The following is a 13397-nucleotide window of genomic DNA, read 5'->3' as shown; positions in this document are numbered from 1 at the left end:
AATTCCGGTGTTCCACAACCTTTCCCAGTCAGCTGACATTATATTATGACCAATGTCCTGTGCCCATTTAATCATGGCTGATTTAACTACTTCATCTTGTGTATTCCATTTTAACAGCAAGTTATACATTCTTGACAAATTCTTAGTATTGGGTTCTAACAATTCTGTCTCAAGTTTTGATTTTTCCACCTGGAAGCCAATTTTCCTGTCTTGTTTAAAAACCTCCGTTATTTGGTAATAGTGGAGCCAATCTTGTACTTTGGGTTTTAGGTTTTCATGGCTCTTTAGTTTCAGTCTCTCTCCATCTTGTTCTAGAATCTCACAATACTTTGGCCATCCGACCTCCATATTGAGTTTCTTGTGGGCCTTCGCCTCTAAAGGTGACAACCATCTAGGGGTTTTATTTTCCAGCAAGTCTTTATATCTCATCCAAACATTGAACAGCGCTTTCCTTACAATGTGATTTTTAAAGGCACTATGCACTTTAATTTTATCATACCATAAATATGCATGCCAACCAAATGCATTATTAAAACCTTCTAAGTCCAAGATATCTGTATTCTCGAGGAGCATCCACTCTTTCAACCAGCAGAATGCTGCTGCTTCATAATACAATTTTAAGTCCGGCAGGGCAAATCCCCCTCTTTCTTTTGCATCTGTTAATATTTTATATTTTATCCTGGGCTTTTTGCCCTGCCAGACAAATTTCGCGATATCTTTCTGCCACCTCTTGAAACAGTCCATCTTGTCAAGTATTTGCAAAGTTTGAAACAAAAATAACATTCTAGGCAATACATTCATCTTAATTGCTGCAATTCGGCCTAACATTGATAATCTCAAGTTTGACCATATTTCTAGATCTTTTTTGATTTCTGTCCAACATTTTTCATAGTTGTCCTTATACAAATTCAAATTTTTAGATGTTAGGTTAACCCCTAGGTATTTCACCTTCTTAGTCACCGTCAAACCCGTCTCTTCTTGAAACTTATTCTTTTCTATATCTGTCAAATTTTTCCCTAGGACTTTAGTTTTTTGTTTATTCAACTTAAATCCGGCTACCTGGCCAAATTGTTGGATTATCTCCAACACCTTTTTCGTACTAGTGTATGGCTCTTGTAAAGTCAGGACTAAATCATCTGCGAAAGCCCTTAACTTGTAATGTTTTGCTCCGACCTGTACCCCTTTAACCTGCTGGTCATTTCTAATCATATTCAGCAAAACCTCCAGGACAGAAATAAAAAGCAATGGGGAAATTGGGCATCCCTGTCGTGTTCCTTTTTCTATCTTAAGTTCCTCCGTTATCACATTATTTACAATCAACTTAGCTTTTTGTTCAGAGTATATTGCACCCACACCATTCTCAAAACCTTGTCCTACCCCCATCCCATGAAGATTCTTTTTCATAAAACTCCAAGAAATGTTGTCAAAGGCTTTCTCCGCGTCCACAAATATCAAAACTGCTTTGGTGTTTATATTCACCTCTAACTTTTCCAAAATGTCTATTATAATCCTAACATTGTCTGAGAGGTGTCTCTTTGGGAGAAAGCCTGCTTGGTCTCTGTGGATCTTTTCCATCAATACTCTTTTAAATCTTTTTGCTAAAATGTCTGCAAAAATTTTGTAATCCACATTGAGTAACGAGATTGGGCGGTAGTTCTTCAATTGAGTCTTTTCAGTCTCTGTCTTTGGTATGAGTGAAATATATGCTTCCTTCCACGATTCGGGTGCCTTTTTTCCCTCTAAGATCTCATTACAGACGTCCTTTAACGGTTGAATCAACCATTCCTTTAGCGATTTGTAATATCTGGAAGTCAAGCCATCTGGTCCTGGAGATTTGCCCAATTGCATGTCCTGAATGGCACCCTCTATCTCGTGTTCTGATATTCTCTGGTTTAAGTCCACCTTACTTTGAGGGGAGATTTTTTGTAATCCATATTTGTTAAGGAATTTATCTATATCTTCTTCATTTTGTGCTCCTTGAGAGTAGAGTTTTTTAAAATAACTCACAAAACAGTTTCTTATTTCATTTGGTTTAGATATAGTCCTTCCATCCACTTCTAAACTTGTAACTGTATTTAATTTCTGTCTTTTCTTAAGTTGCCATGCCAAAAGCTTGCCACATTTGTCTGCCGACTCAAATGACTTTTGTCTCATTTGCTTTATTTTCCACTCTATCTCTTGGTTCATCAATTCCATATATTGTGTTTGATATAATTTAATCTCCCTCAAAATCTCCTGGGACTTTGGTTTTGACCTTAATTTTCTCTCTCCTTCTTTTATCTTTTCCAAAATTTTTTCTCTTTTCTCATTCTGCCTTCTCCTCTTTATTGAGTTTTGTTGAATCAAAAACCCTCGCATCACAGCTTTGCTTGCATCCCAGACCACTCTTTTTTCCACATTGCCCCTTAGATTGATTTCGAAATAGTCCTTTAAAGTTTTTTGGGCCTTCAAGTGGAATTCTCTATCTCGAAACAGGGTGTCATTCATTCTCCACCTAAACTGACCAGTTGTTGTAAGTTTCATTTCCATCTTCACGGCGTTATGGTCGGAGCAGGTTTTTGGGCAGATCTCTACCGTCTTAAGCCTCAATCAGATGCAGCACCTATCTACTATACCTATCATGACTTACTACAGTGCACCAAAAAAATGAAGCACTGTGCTCAGCATCATAGTGTAACTGTGGGGAGCAGCGGGTGAGGATTAAATGGTCAGCAGGGACAGGAAGTAACTTTCTGTGGGGCAGCTGAATCTGATATTTCTAACAACAAAAGTAAGCTTGGCTATGATGCTATTCAGACTTACTACCTGCTGCTTGAGAGCTGCTCTTCCACGACATGATCCCATGTAGAGAGGTTCAAATCCCTGCTCAGCCACCAGCCTCTGTGAATGCCCTTTAGCAAGTAATCTCTTCAGCCTAATCTTTCTTGCAGGATTGTGCACCTGAGATTAGAATGTGTTATAATTCACCCTGAATTCTTGGAATGGGATGAGAAGTCTCGATTCTCCTGGCCCCCTCCTGTTTTTGACTTGGCACTGCATGCTAAGTACCGTATTTTTTGCCCTATAGGATGCACTTTTCCCCCTCCAAAAATGAAGGTGAAATGTGTGTGCGTCCTATGGGGCGAATGCAGGCTTTCGCCGAAGCCTGGAGAGCGAGAGGGGTCGGTACGCACTGACCCCTCTCGCTCTCCAGGCTTCAGGAAGCTCTGCGCAACCCTCGGGAGACTGGCTCCGAGGGTTGCGCAGAGCTGCCTGCAGTCCCGGGCTCAGCACAGCTCTGCGCGGCCATCGGGAGCCGGGCGCGAAGTCCCGCCCGGCTCCCGATGGCCACGTAGAGCTGCTTGCAGTCCCGGGCTCAGCGCAACTCTGCACGGCTATCGGGAGCGGGGCGCGAAGTCCCGCCCGGCTCCCGATGGCGGCGCAGAGCTGCTTGCAGTCCCGGGCTCAGCACAGCTCTGCGCGGCCATCGGGAGCCGGGCGCGAAGTCCCGCCCGGCTCCCAATGGCTGTGCAGAGCTGCCTGCAGTCCCGGGCTCAGCGCAGCTCTGCGCGGCCATCGGGAGCCGGGCGCGAAGTCCCGCTCGGCTCCCGATGGCGGCGCAGAGCTGCTTGCAGTCCCGGGCTCAGCGCAACTCTGCGCGGCCATCGGGAGCCGGGCGCGAAGTCCCGCCCGGCTCCTGGTGGCCGCGCAGAGCTGCCTGCAGTCCCGGGCTCAGCGCAACTCTGCACGGCTATCGGGAGCGGGGCGCAAAGTACCGCTCGGCTCCCGATGGCGGCGCAGAGCTGCCTGCAGTCCCGGGCTCAGCGCACTTCTCCCCATCGCCAGCCCCACAAGCTCAGGGGACAGCGGGGAGGTGGAGCGCGCCTTCCTGCTGTTCCCCGACCTGGTTCTTCCAGCCCCGCACCTGGGGCTATGGGCCGGTGCATCCTATGGGGCGCAAAATATGGTATCCTTCTAGTCCTTGTGGATGTGGAAAATGGGTAAAATCTGTGACTCTCAGATAACTACTTTCCCCTGAGATGATGATGATTTGCTTACAAAGTATATACACTGTTCTTTGTAGTACAGGGGCTCTGAAACTTTCTTCCCCCTGAGCCCACTTGAGAAGGTTAACATTTACTGACTCCCGCCAGTCACAAAGTGGCAGTGTGTGGGCAAAGCCAGTGATGAAATGACAGTGGTGATTGGCATAATCAGCCAACAGTAAACTGGGACAATTTTCTATTGACGTCCCCTCTTCTCTAAATCGTTGGATTCATTATCACAACAATTTCCTTGTGCAAGGAGTTCCATAGGTCAGGTTTCCTCAAGCTAAATACAGGGTTGGCTCTGGAGGCGTCTGGACTCAGCCCTGCCATCCAGTTTTAGAAAGAATTTCTTCCTACAGTTCCATAAGTGTATTTTTATTTCATAGTTCCCTTTTCCTCCACCTCCCCCAGTCTCTCCAAATATTTTTTATTAATCTCTGTCATGTCTTCTACCCTTCTCCTTCCACAGTTAGCTTGTACCCTGTTCCCACCCCCATACTGCCAGCTTTCAGCAATCCTCCTTCTCCACCACCTGTAACAGCTTCCCTCTCTTTAGTCACATATTATTACTTGGAAAACATTTTATATCTTTCTAGTTTCCTTCCTGCTCTTGCCCTTTCCCTTCTGAGGAGGGAGGAGAGGCTTCCTGGCTCAGCTGGTGACTAGTTGGGAAGGGAGATTGCAGCTTGTCTGTGAAGTAGATGAAGGGCCACGCTAGAGGCATCCCCTCTCCCAGTCCCTTGGCCCATCTCTCCCTGTCCTCACCCTCCTTTCCATTCTTTCTCTTCCTGGTCCATTTCTCCTCTTTCCATTCTTCCCTTCCAGTTCTCCATGTTCCAGCCTCGTTCTCTGACCAGTTCCTATGCACCACACATATGCGGAGCTGCTGCTGTCCTGCCAACCGAAAGGTCACTGCATGACCAAGGGCCAAGCTGAAGAGCTGAGGCCCAATATTGGTCCCCAGCCCACAACCCTTCTCTAGTAGTTTTGCAGAAGTTGATAAGGGAGGGCCTCAAGGACCCCTGCTTGTCTCTCAGGAGCAGGAAGTCTTTATCTCCTTTCCTAGCACCAAAATTCTTCCATTTCTCAGTGGTGCGTGCTGGGATTTGCACTGCTAAGCTAGAACAAAACAATGTCTGTTTCAGGAATAAGTTTCCATCTCCGCCTTTGCATCTCCCACAACCCATGCTCCACTTCTGAAGTTGTGTGCCACACCAGCAAGTTGAATGCTGGAGCAGCATATTTGTCTCATCCCAAAAGAAGTGTTACATTCACAGGGATGCCTTTTGCTAAGTCAAAATTGATTCCAAATCCCTGAATATCCATGAGAGGCATGCCTTGCTGTCCTTCAGTCCCCAAATAGACAGCTCTCTCTTTTTGAGTTCTTGTTATATGTTTCTCTACCTGCATGTTCCTCTGCAATTTGTATATTTTGTTGTTTCAGCTGCACCATAGCTACATTGTGAAAATGCATGCTGTTATCATTTCTGTGCTCATCTCATAATATTATTTGTCTGTTATGAACATTTATGGCCTGTCCTTTTGTAGACGGCACAATAGAAGAATACATTGTTTCCTGCAGTGCCGCAGACAGCAAATACAAATATGTTTTGATCTAGCCCAAAGTTGGGACCTTGAGGAGAAAGGACAGGCTTTCCCCCAGATTGCAGAACCTATCAATTGAGAATTGGGGGAGCATCTTTCATAATGCTTCCATATCATGCCATGCCATGCACACCAAAGGCCATGAAGGGGCAGTTGCAAAAATAGTTTATCATCATCATTACCACCATCGTTTTTTAAATTTGTTACACCTACTTGTCTCACTTTGTCTTGCCCAGGGCAAACCAAAGTGACTTACAAATTTGCTTTCAGGGACATTTGTACATTTAAAAGTACTACATTGCAGTATTCAGACATGACACATTTAAAACCAAATTCCCAGGCAAAAACATAGAATAAAGGTATTGACATTGGCAAGCTCTTATTCACATTATGCCTGCTCATTCACATTATGCCTATGTCTGGAGGCATCATGAAAGAGTCTGAGTTGACACTCTTTGGAAGAGTGTGCTTTAGAGTGCCATATTCTTTTAAAGAGGGAGAGAGAGAGAGAGAGATGCAAATACATGGTTCCAAACTCTTTATACTTCTCCCTTGGCAAAAAGAGACACTGGTCTATACTACACACCTGTACCTCTTAGAGCTTGTTTCTCAGGAGTGTCCTGTTCTTTCAAAAGGTAACTGTGCTCCCCCCCCCTCCCGAGCGCAGAGTATGTGTTGCAGAGAACCCCTTTGCCACAAAGCCTACATTACATAGATGCAAACCATAGTTAACTAAAATTTATGGGTGTTCCCAGTATTAACTGGAATGCAGATATTCAGATATTTTTGACAGGCCACTTTTCCTGAATCATTCACTGGGCCCCAGTTTGCTGCAGCCCTTAGTTTTCTATTATACTATCATCTTTAAGTAATGACAAACTGGGTATATAATTATTTTGTCAAAACACTATTAATCCTGGTCTGTTTACCATATGATAATTTAGCTGGCCCTCTTCCTTCGCATTGGTCACTGATGCTCCTCCAGCTAATGCCTTGTGAGCATTTAACCTCCGGCATATGAAATAAGGATCAGCATCCTGGTGCCCTGGCGCCCTCTGAGGCACTTGCCTGCTACCTTGTGTGCACTGCCCATCTTGTTTGCGGTAGAGGTCTGCGTGCAGCCTCCTTGCTGATTTATTTCTGACAGGGAGGTTGTAATCCATGGCAGCAGCACGAGTGCTAAGGCAATGTGATTTCTCAGCAGGAAGATGCAACATGATGTCTCAGTTTTGTCTAATCCCTTAAATCCATCACATACCCCAGGCCCTCGGGGATTCGCATGCAAATGACAAGATTGCCTGTTGATGAGTTTGGCTGGGACACAGCCAAGCATTATGCAGTTTCCAGCACTGTGGGAGGCCTCCGTTAATGCCACTGACTTCAAATCTCTTTTTTCGGGTGTGGACAGAGCCTGTCTTAAACAGCAGGCATTACACGCCCCTTTGGCGTTCCCGGTCTAGGTCCTCTCCCTTGTTCCTCAGTACCTGCACAAAGGAGCTTCCACATGCTCTCACGTGACCTGGGCATTGCATGTTCTGAACTGAAAGTGTGCTTCTCCTGAGGCTCTCTCTCTCTCCCTCCCCCCCCCTCTCTCTCCCTCCCCGCCCTGTCTGTATTCCTTGGGGAACTGGAGGAATGCCTGCCCAGAATTTTTTGATGTACATAAGATTTTTCTGAGGTTTTTTTTTTAAAGAAAGGATCATAATCTCTAAAGAATCTGGAACCTTCAAAGCTGACAAATTTACTTTAGTATTCTACCTGATTACCACATAGAACTTGATGAGCAATTAAAATAAACTAAAAGAGTTTGATTAATGGTGGGTTGTATTTGGTTAGCCAACAGATGCACAGCATAACAGAATCAGAATGCAGTTTCTGGTCTCCATTTGATTCCTAGACTGAAACTAGATGTCCTACAGCTACCACCAAAAGCAGCAATCCTACAACCCCTCTGCCTTCTTACTCCCCCAGCACAGCTAATAACCTAAAATGCAGGATTCAACATCACTACACTTAGCATTTCTTTACCGTCATTCCCTTTGCTGGGTCTGGGGATTTTTATTTTTTTGACAGCCAAGGACCTCTCATAACATCTCATCCCAGTTCTAACATAACAACACAGTTCTTGTTTGTTACCTCCTGGTATACCATCATGGGATGTCTCTTTCATGTTAATTATGTTTGCCATAGCATGTAATCCAGATGATAAATCCCCAAATTCTTTCTAATCTTTAGTGACTTTTTTGTGAACCTCTCACCAAATCTGTTTTACTAAGGCCTTCTTTTGTTACAGCCAAATATACATTTTTGGCCACTGCTAGATGCTCCCATCCGTCTTTGGCTTTTGATTTGTATGCTGCTGCTGGGATGGGCAGACAGGGGATTTCGTGGGTAGAGAGGAAAAGGGACAGATAAACTGGGATGACTTCCATGGCAATTAACATTTTGATGTGACAGAGACATTTAGGGAAGTTTCATCTGCATAGCAAAGGGTGTCACAGGAGGCCAGTGGGTCCAAAACAGATTGCAGCTCCTTTCAGCAACCTGATCATGTTCTCTTCCATCCCTTTAGAATTAGTAGTGTCTAAGGTTGGTGCAGGGATTTTACATAGAGGTCTCACCTTGATTGTGGAGCCCTGCTAAACTTAATAAGTAGTTTGCATCTAGAGTGTTAAAGCCCAGAAGATGTCATCTCTCACCCCACAAGCTGTTAAAAACTTGGAAGATCTGGGCAAATAATCATTTCTCTGTTTTTCCTTTCATCTCGGCTCATGGAACTTCTTTACCTGGCTTGATTTGTGCATATTTTAGACATCTTCAGTGAGAATATGTCAAAATAGTGCTTCCTTCAGACAAGAGGCTGAGGTTATCCTCAGTCTACAGAATGAAATACAAAAGTTGATAAAACAAGGGACAAGATTATTTGCAGAGGCTAGACTTGGAGCCTTTGCCTGTCGATCCTTATGGCACACCTCCAGTAGAGCATTCTCTGCTTATCCGATTTAGTGCACCTACAAACAGGATGTCTAGGAATCTTGTTTACATAGATGACCCATGGGGAGAAGTGGATTATGGCTTTCAAAGCCAGTTGTGCCGATCTCCAATACAGTGGTGCCCCGCAAGACGAATGCCTCGCAAGGCGGAAAACCCGCTAGACGAAAGGGTTTTCCATTTTTGAGCTGCTTCGCAAGACGAATTTCCCTATGGGCTTGCTTCGCAAGACGAAAACGTCTTGCAAGTGTTCCGATTTTTTTTCGCTCCCCCCCTTTTCTAAGCCGCTAAGCCGCTAATAGCCTTTTAGCCGCTAAGCCTTTAATAGCCGCTAATCCGCTAAACCGCTAATAGCGCTAATCCGCTAAGCCGCTAATAGGGTTGCTTCGTAAGACGAAAAAACCGCTAGATGAAGAGACTCGCGGAACGGATTATTTTCGTCTTGCGAGGCACCACTGTAATCATAGTTGTCTTAAAAACAACAACACATGTTCCTGAAGATTAGGGTTGCAAAGAAGTGCCTGAAAACACTGTGCTACTAAAGAAAATAGAAGATAAATTGGGAAAGGGATGGCCTTCTTTGCTCATCTCACTTGCAAATTGTTCATTGCTCCTCTCCCCCCCCCCCCTACTTTTACACACCACTTTTCTATGAGACCCAAACCTTTTTCCCCATGCTCTGGCAAAGCTTTTGACCACAGTTCCTGAGCCACAGGAGATGTGCAAGTTTTGAAATAAGGTACAGTTTCCAAAATGTTTTGTGTTCCAGAATGTCATAATTTTGAAACCAGTGTTACATTGCCAAGTGCCTTCTACTCAGGTAGTCGTCTTCTCTGTGACATTCTCCCAATGCCTTTTTGCCTTTGTCCAGAATACATAGCAGGAAATGTTCTGCCTTAGGAGCTCTGTTCGTGCAGGACCTAATGAGGATGTTTTCTTACTTTGCCACAGGAGAAGGGAAGAATGGAAGGCCACCTCTTGAGCATGCTGGAGCAATCCGAACACAAGGCTTCAGGTAGGAGAGCCAGCACACTTCATTGCATGGGTGGGAGACCTTGTTCAGCTGGAGGGCTACATGCCTTCATGGGTGCCTCACATGCTAGTGGTGAACAGGACTAGAGGCAAAAATGGGTAGAGCATTAGATTCTTTCTACAGTAGGCTACATTCCAGCCACACCAGAGGTTTCTAACCCGCCACCCATGCACTTCTCTCCATCTACCATTCAAGCAAAGAAGAGCAGCCATTGCAATTCATTCCTGGGCACATTCCAGCCAGGCAAAAGCACTTAAGGAGGGCATGGAGCAGGGCTGTCGAGAGATATGGGCCAGATAGATATGTCTGGAGGTCTGCATTTGGCCCTCGGGCCTGAGATTCACTAGACCTTTGCCTTATTGCTGATATATTGATTCTACTATTGCTCTCTAACATAGCATAAGCACATGATTGCCTTCTATCTATAGAGCATAGCTCAGCCTTGGTTGCTGCTATTCTCTCCCACATGCATGTTTTTTTCTGAAGAAAGACCCAGGCTTTTGCGCACCACAATTTTGTTGCTCTTAGCAGAGCTGTTTGGCCATAATGAGGGCAAAGGTCATTACTGGGTGTCTTGATTCTTGAAGGAACATCCCCAGAAGCTTTGTGAGAGGTCTCTTTTGAAACAAGGCAGCAGAAACGCATCTGCCTCCTTTTCCCTCCATAGTAATTATTCAGCTATATTTTAAAAAATCTTTTCATTACCAGTTTTTCTGCTAACATTTGGTTTTAGTTTGTCTCTGTAAAAGGCATAGTTTCAGGTGATAGAAGTCTAAAACAAAATAATTTTAAAAGCTCCATCTGTTGCCATGGGGCTCCTTCCAAGATTGCAACACCAGAAAAGGTATAGTTCCCCCTCCTCTGCCAAATCCAGTTTGGCTGAGCAGTGTTTTTCCAAGGGATGCAGCTTCTCATTGAAACGAACGTTGTCTTGAAAGAGTGGCCAGCCATGATCACAGAGCTGTAGGTTTTGAGGGGTTTTCTATGCCTTCCAGTCCACCCCCCTGCTCAGTGCACATGATACAGAACTGGAGCATCATCAATAGGTGGACATTTTAGACCTCTGAAGACCTCTAGCAAGGGGAAGAGCCCACCACCCCTCTAGGTAATCTGTCCCACTGTCGAGCTGCTCTTGCTGCCAGGAGGCTTCCCCAAACATTCAACTGAGTTCTACCCTCCTTAATCTTAAACCTATTAGATCTTGTCTTGCCCAATGGGGAAACAGCGAACAAGGCTTTGCCCTCTTCTGTGGACAACCCTTTGGGTATTTGAAGGGTGCTATTGTGTCTCTCCTCAACCTTCTCCAGTCTAAATATACCTGTTTCCTTTTAAGGTCATGTCTGTATATTTGCCCCTTTTTAATTTGACCAGTTGTCTTTGAGGAGCGGTAGAAAGGCCTCCAGGGAAGACACAATGATTGTTTAAGCAAGAACACACACACACACACACACACACACCAGTCACCTTGCAACATTATGAACCCTTAAGGCACCCTTCCTCAATATTGTGCCCACTACCATTCCCATCATCCCTGACCATTGTCCGTGCTGGCTGGGGCCAAGGGTCAAGGACGATGGGAATACTAGTCCAAAACATGTGGAGGATACCAGATTGAGGAAGGCTACTTCATGGTAAAAGACAACCCCCACCCTCCCAACAAAACTGAAGTTCTTCTCCCCTCCCTCCCCCACCAAGCAACGTGTTCACAGAAAAATGACTACTTCTTTCACAATGGGGTTCTAAACAGGAGTACAGGGGTCAGGACAGCATTCGTTTCTTCAACATTTCCTCACAGGCCTTGTTTCCGCACCACTGACCATCTTTGTTGATCTCCTCTGAACCTGTTCTCATTTGTCTACAAAATCCTTCTCAAAGAGTAATGCTCAGACTGGACAACTAATACTCCAGATGAGGTTTTATGTATTTCTGTATTTAAGCTTCATACTTGCCATAATGGCTTCTAAGCAGTCACTAGTTTAAAATAAAATGGAACTTGCACTTCCTAGGACTTGGAATTTTGGACCACTGCTGGTGGGATTAAGATCCTGTGATGCACTCTCATTTCAGATGCAGAGGAGTCTGCCACACTATCTGGAGAAGATGACTCAAGGTGAGCTAGTGCCACAGGGTCTTTCACCTGCCATAGCAAAAGTATGACCACCCTAGTGCAGGTTTTGAGCACCGTGCTATCAGCAAAGCCCAAAGGAAAGGCTTTAGTAAGGTGGAAAGTTGACTGTATGTAATAACATTAGTTTCTGCCGTTGATGGACAAGGAACTCAGCCACTTCTGAATAAGAAGCAAATAACTCTGAGTGCAGGCAGGAAGGAAATAACTCTGAGTGCAACACTAGGAGGTGTTGACTACATTAGACAGTAGAGTTCTCATTTTATATCTTCTTCATTGGTTGTATAGGTTCATATGTATAGGGGCACAGGTTATGGTGCTACTGATTGCCTAAAAAGCCCTAAACAGTACTAGAATATTTGAAGAATCACCTTCTCTTACATGACCTGGCCCTTCTTGCTGCATTAATAATGGGAAGGCTTGCTCTGCACCCTGTTGTCATTGTAGGTCAAATTGACGGAGACAGGGCCTTCTCTGCACTGGTGCCCAGAGTCTGAGGCTTCCTCCTCCAGTGTGTCCCACTAGGCTTTCATTATTGGTGATTAGACAGGTTGCTGAGACCTTTTTGTTCAACTGTGCCTTTAGTACAATTCCTCCTCCTCCCCATTGTTTTATATGTTTGCTCTATTTTGTGCAATATACTTTCTCTTCTCTTTTTATCTTTATTACTGCATGTGTTTTGTAGGACGTTTTAACTTAGGTTGTGAGCCACCTTGAAGGGGACCAAAAGGCTGTGTAAAATGCATTAAATAAATAAAGAGGAAGAAGTTGGAAGAGTTGCATTTTGTAAGACTATGGCTTACAGACTCATGTTGTAAGACGAGCTGTCTGGTTTTACATTTTGTTTTCTTTTGTATTTCCCTCCTATCAGGTGCAGCTTGACAGAGGCGGGCAAGAAAGCAGAGTGCAGTCACAGTGTCCAGAGCACCTTTCCCCAAGCAGGTTGTAGTGACTCTCCAATTAAATCTTTCACCTCCATTTCTGAAGCCAAAGACTGCCTAGTGGACTTCAAAAAACAGCTCGCCATTGGCTCTGGCAGTCAGAAACAAGCCAAAGCCAGCCTCAGGAGCAGGAAGAAATACTGAGCATTGCACAAGAAAAAAGGGGCCTGGAAACAGAATAGGAAGCAAGCTCTTCCATTCCACTGACTTTGTCTGGCAGGAAGAGTGCAACTTCTCTACCAGCTTCAGACATCCCTCTTCTGTACATATTGTATGAATCATACAGGATTTGTCATGTATTGAATTGGTTGTGTACTTTATAGATGCCTCTTCAACCTTGCTTTTCAATTATAAAAGAAAATGAAATATATTTATTATGTTTTTATAATCTGCAATCCTCTGCTGTTTGGGAATCCTTTTTATTATTGTTTTATTTTATTACTTCACAACTTATGTGTCCATAAAAAAGCCCGCTGGTCAGTATGGGGCATCTTATTGCTTACGTCAAAAACTTGGTGAGTAGTCCAGCCAAAGCTGAGCATTTTTAAGACCTGTTATATGAGTGAGAGAGACATAAAAGTGTGCTTCTGCCATTAAAAACAATGGTTCTTTAGAGGTGTGTATAGCTTTGGTTATAGCCTGCCCTGTTTTGCACTAACTTCACACCGCTGATG

General features: G+C 44.4%; 1 protein-coding gene and 1 long non-coding RNA gene across 5 annotated transcripts in view; both read left to right on the top strand.

Moving 5' to 3' along the window:
• Window positions 1-13118, top strand: part of UIMC1 (ubiquitin interaction motif containing 1) — an 84137-nt gene extending 71019 nt beyond the window's left edge. For 3 of the 4 annotated variants that reach the window (XM_082213556.1, XM_082213554.1, XM_082213555.1), the window contains exons 12-14: window positions 9576-9639; window positions 11725-11767; window positions 12654-13118. In XM_082213556.1, the coding sequence (XP_082069682.1) occupies window positions 9576-9639; window positions 11725-11767; window positions 12654-12867 (321 nt within the window). In that variant the 3' untranslated portion in view covers window positions 12868-13118. Of the gene's footprint in view, window positions 1-9575; window positions 9640-11663; window positions 11768-12653 lie in introns of those variants that run through there. The other variant, XM_082213557.1, reaches the window with a different exon arrangement.
• Window positions 9649-11308, top strand: LOC309527103. The gene is made up of 2 exons (XR_014217103.1): window positions 9649-10769; window positions 10800-11308. It is a non-coding gene; the product is annotated as an uncharacterized lncRNA (long non-coding RNA).
• Window positions 13119-13397: the final 279 nt, after the last annotated feature.

Source organism: Podarcis vaucheri, assembly GCF_965113315.1.
Source record: "Podarcis vaucheri genome assembly, chromosome: 2".
Taxonomy (NCBI): domain Eukaryota; kingdom Metazoa; phylum Chordata; class Lepidosauria; order Squamata; family Lacertidae; genus Podarcis; species Podarcis vaucheri.
Note: the sequence above shows the minus strand (reverse complement) of the source record. Positions and strands in the feature narration are given on the sequence as shown.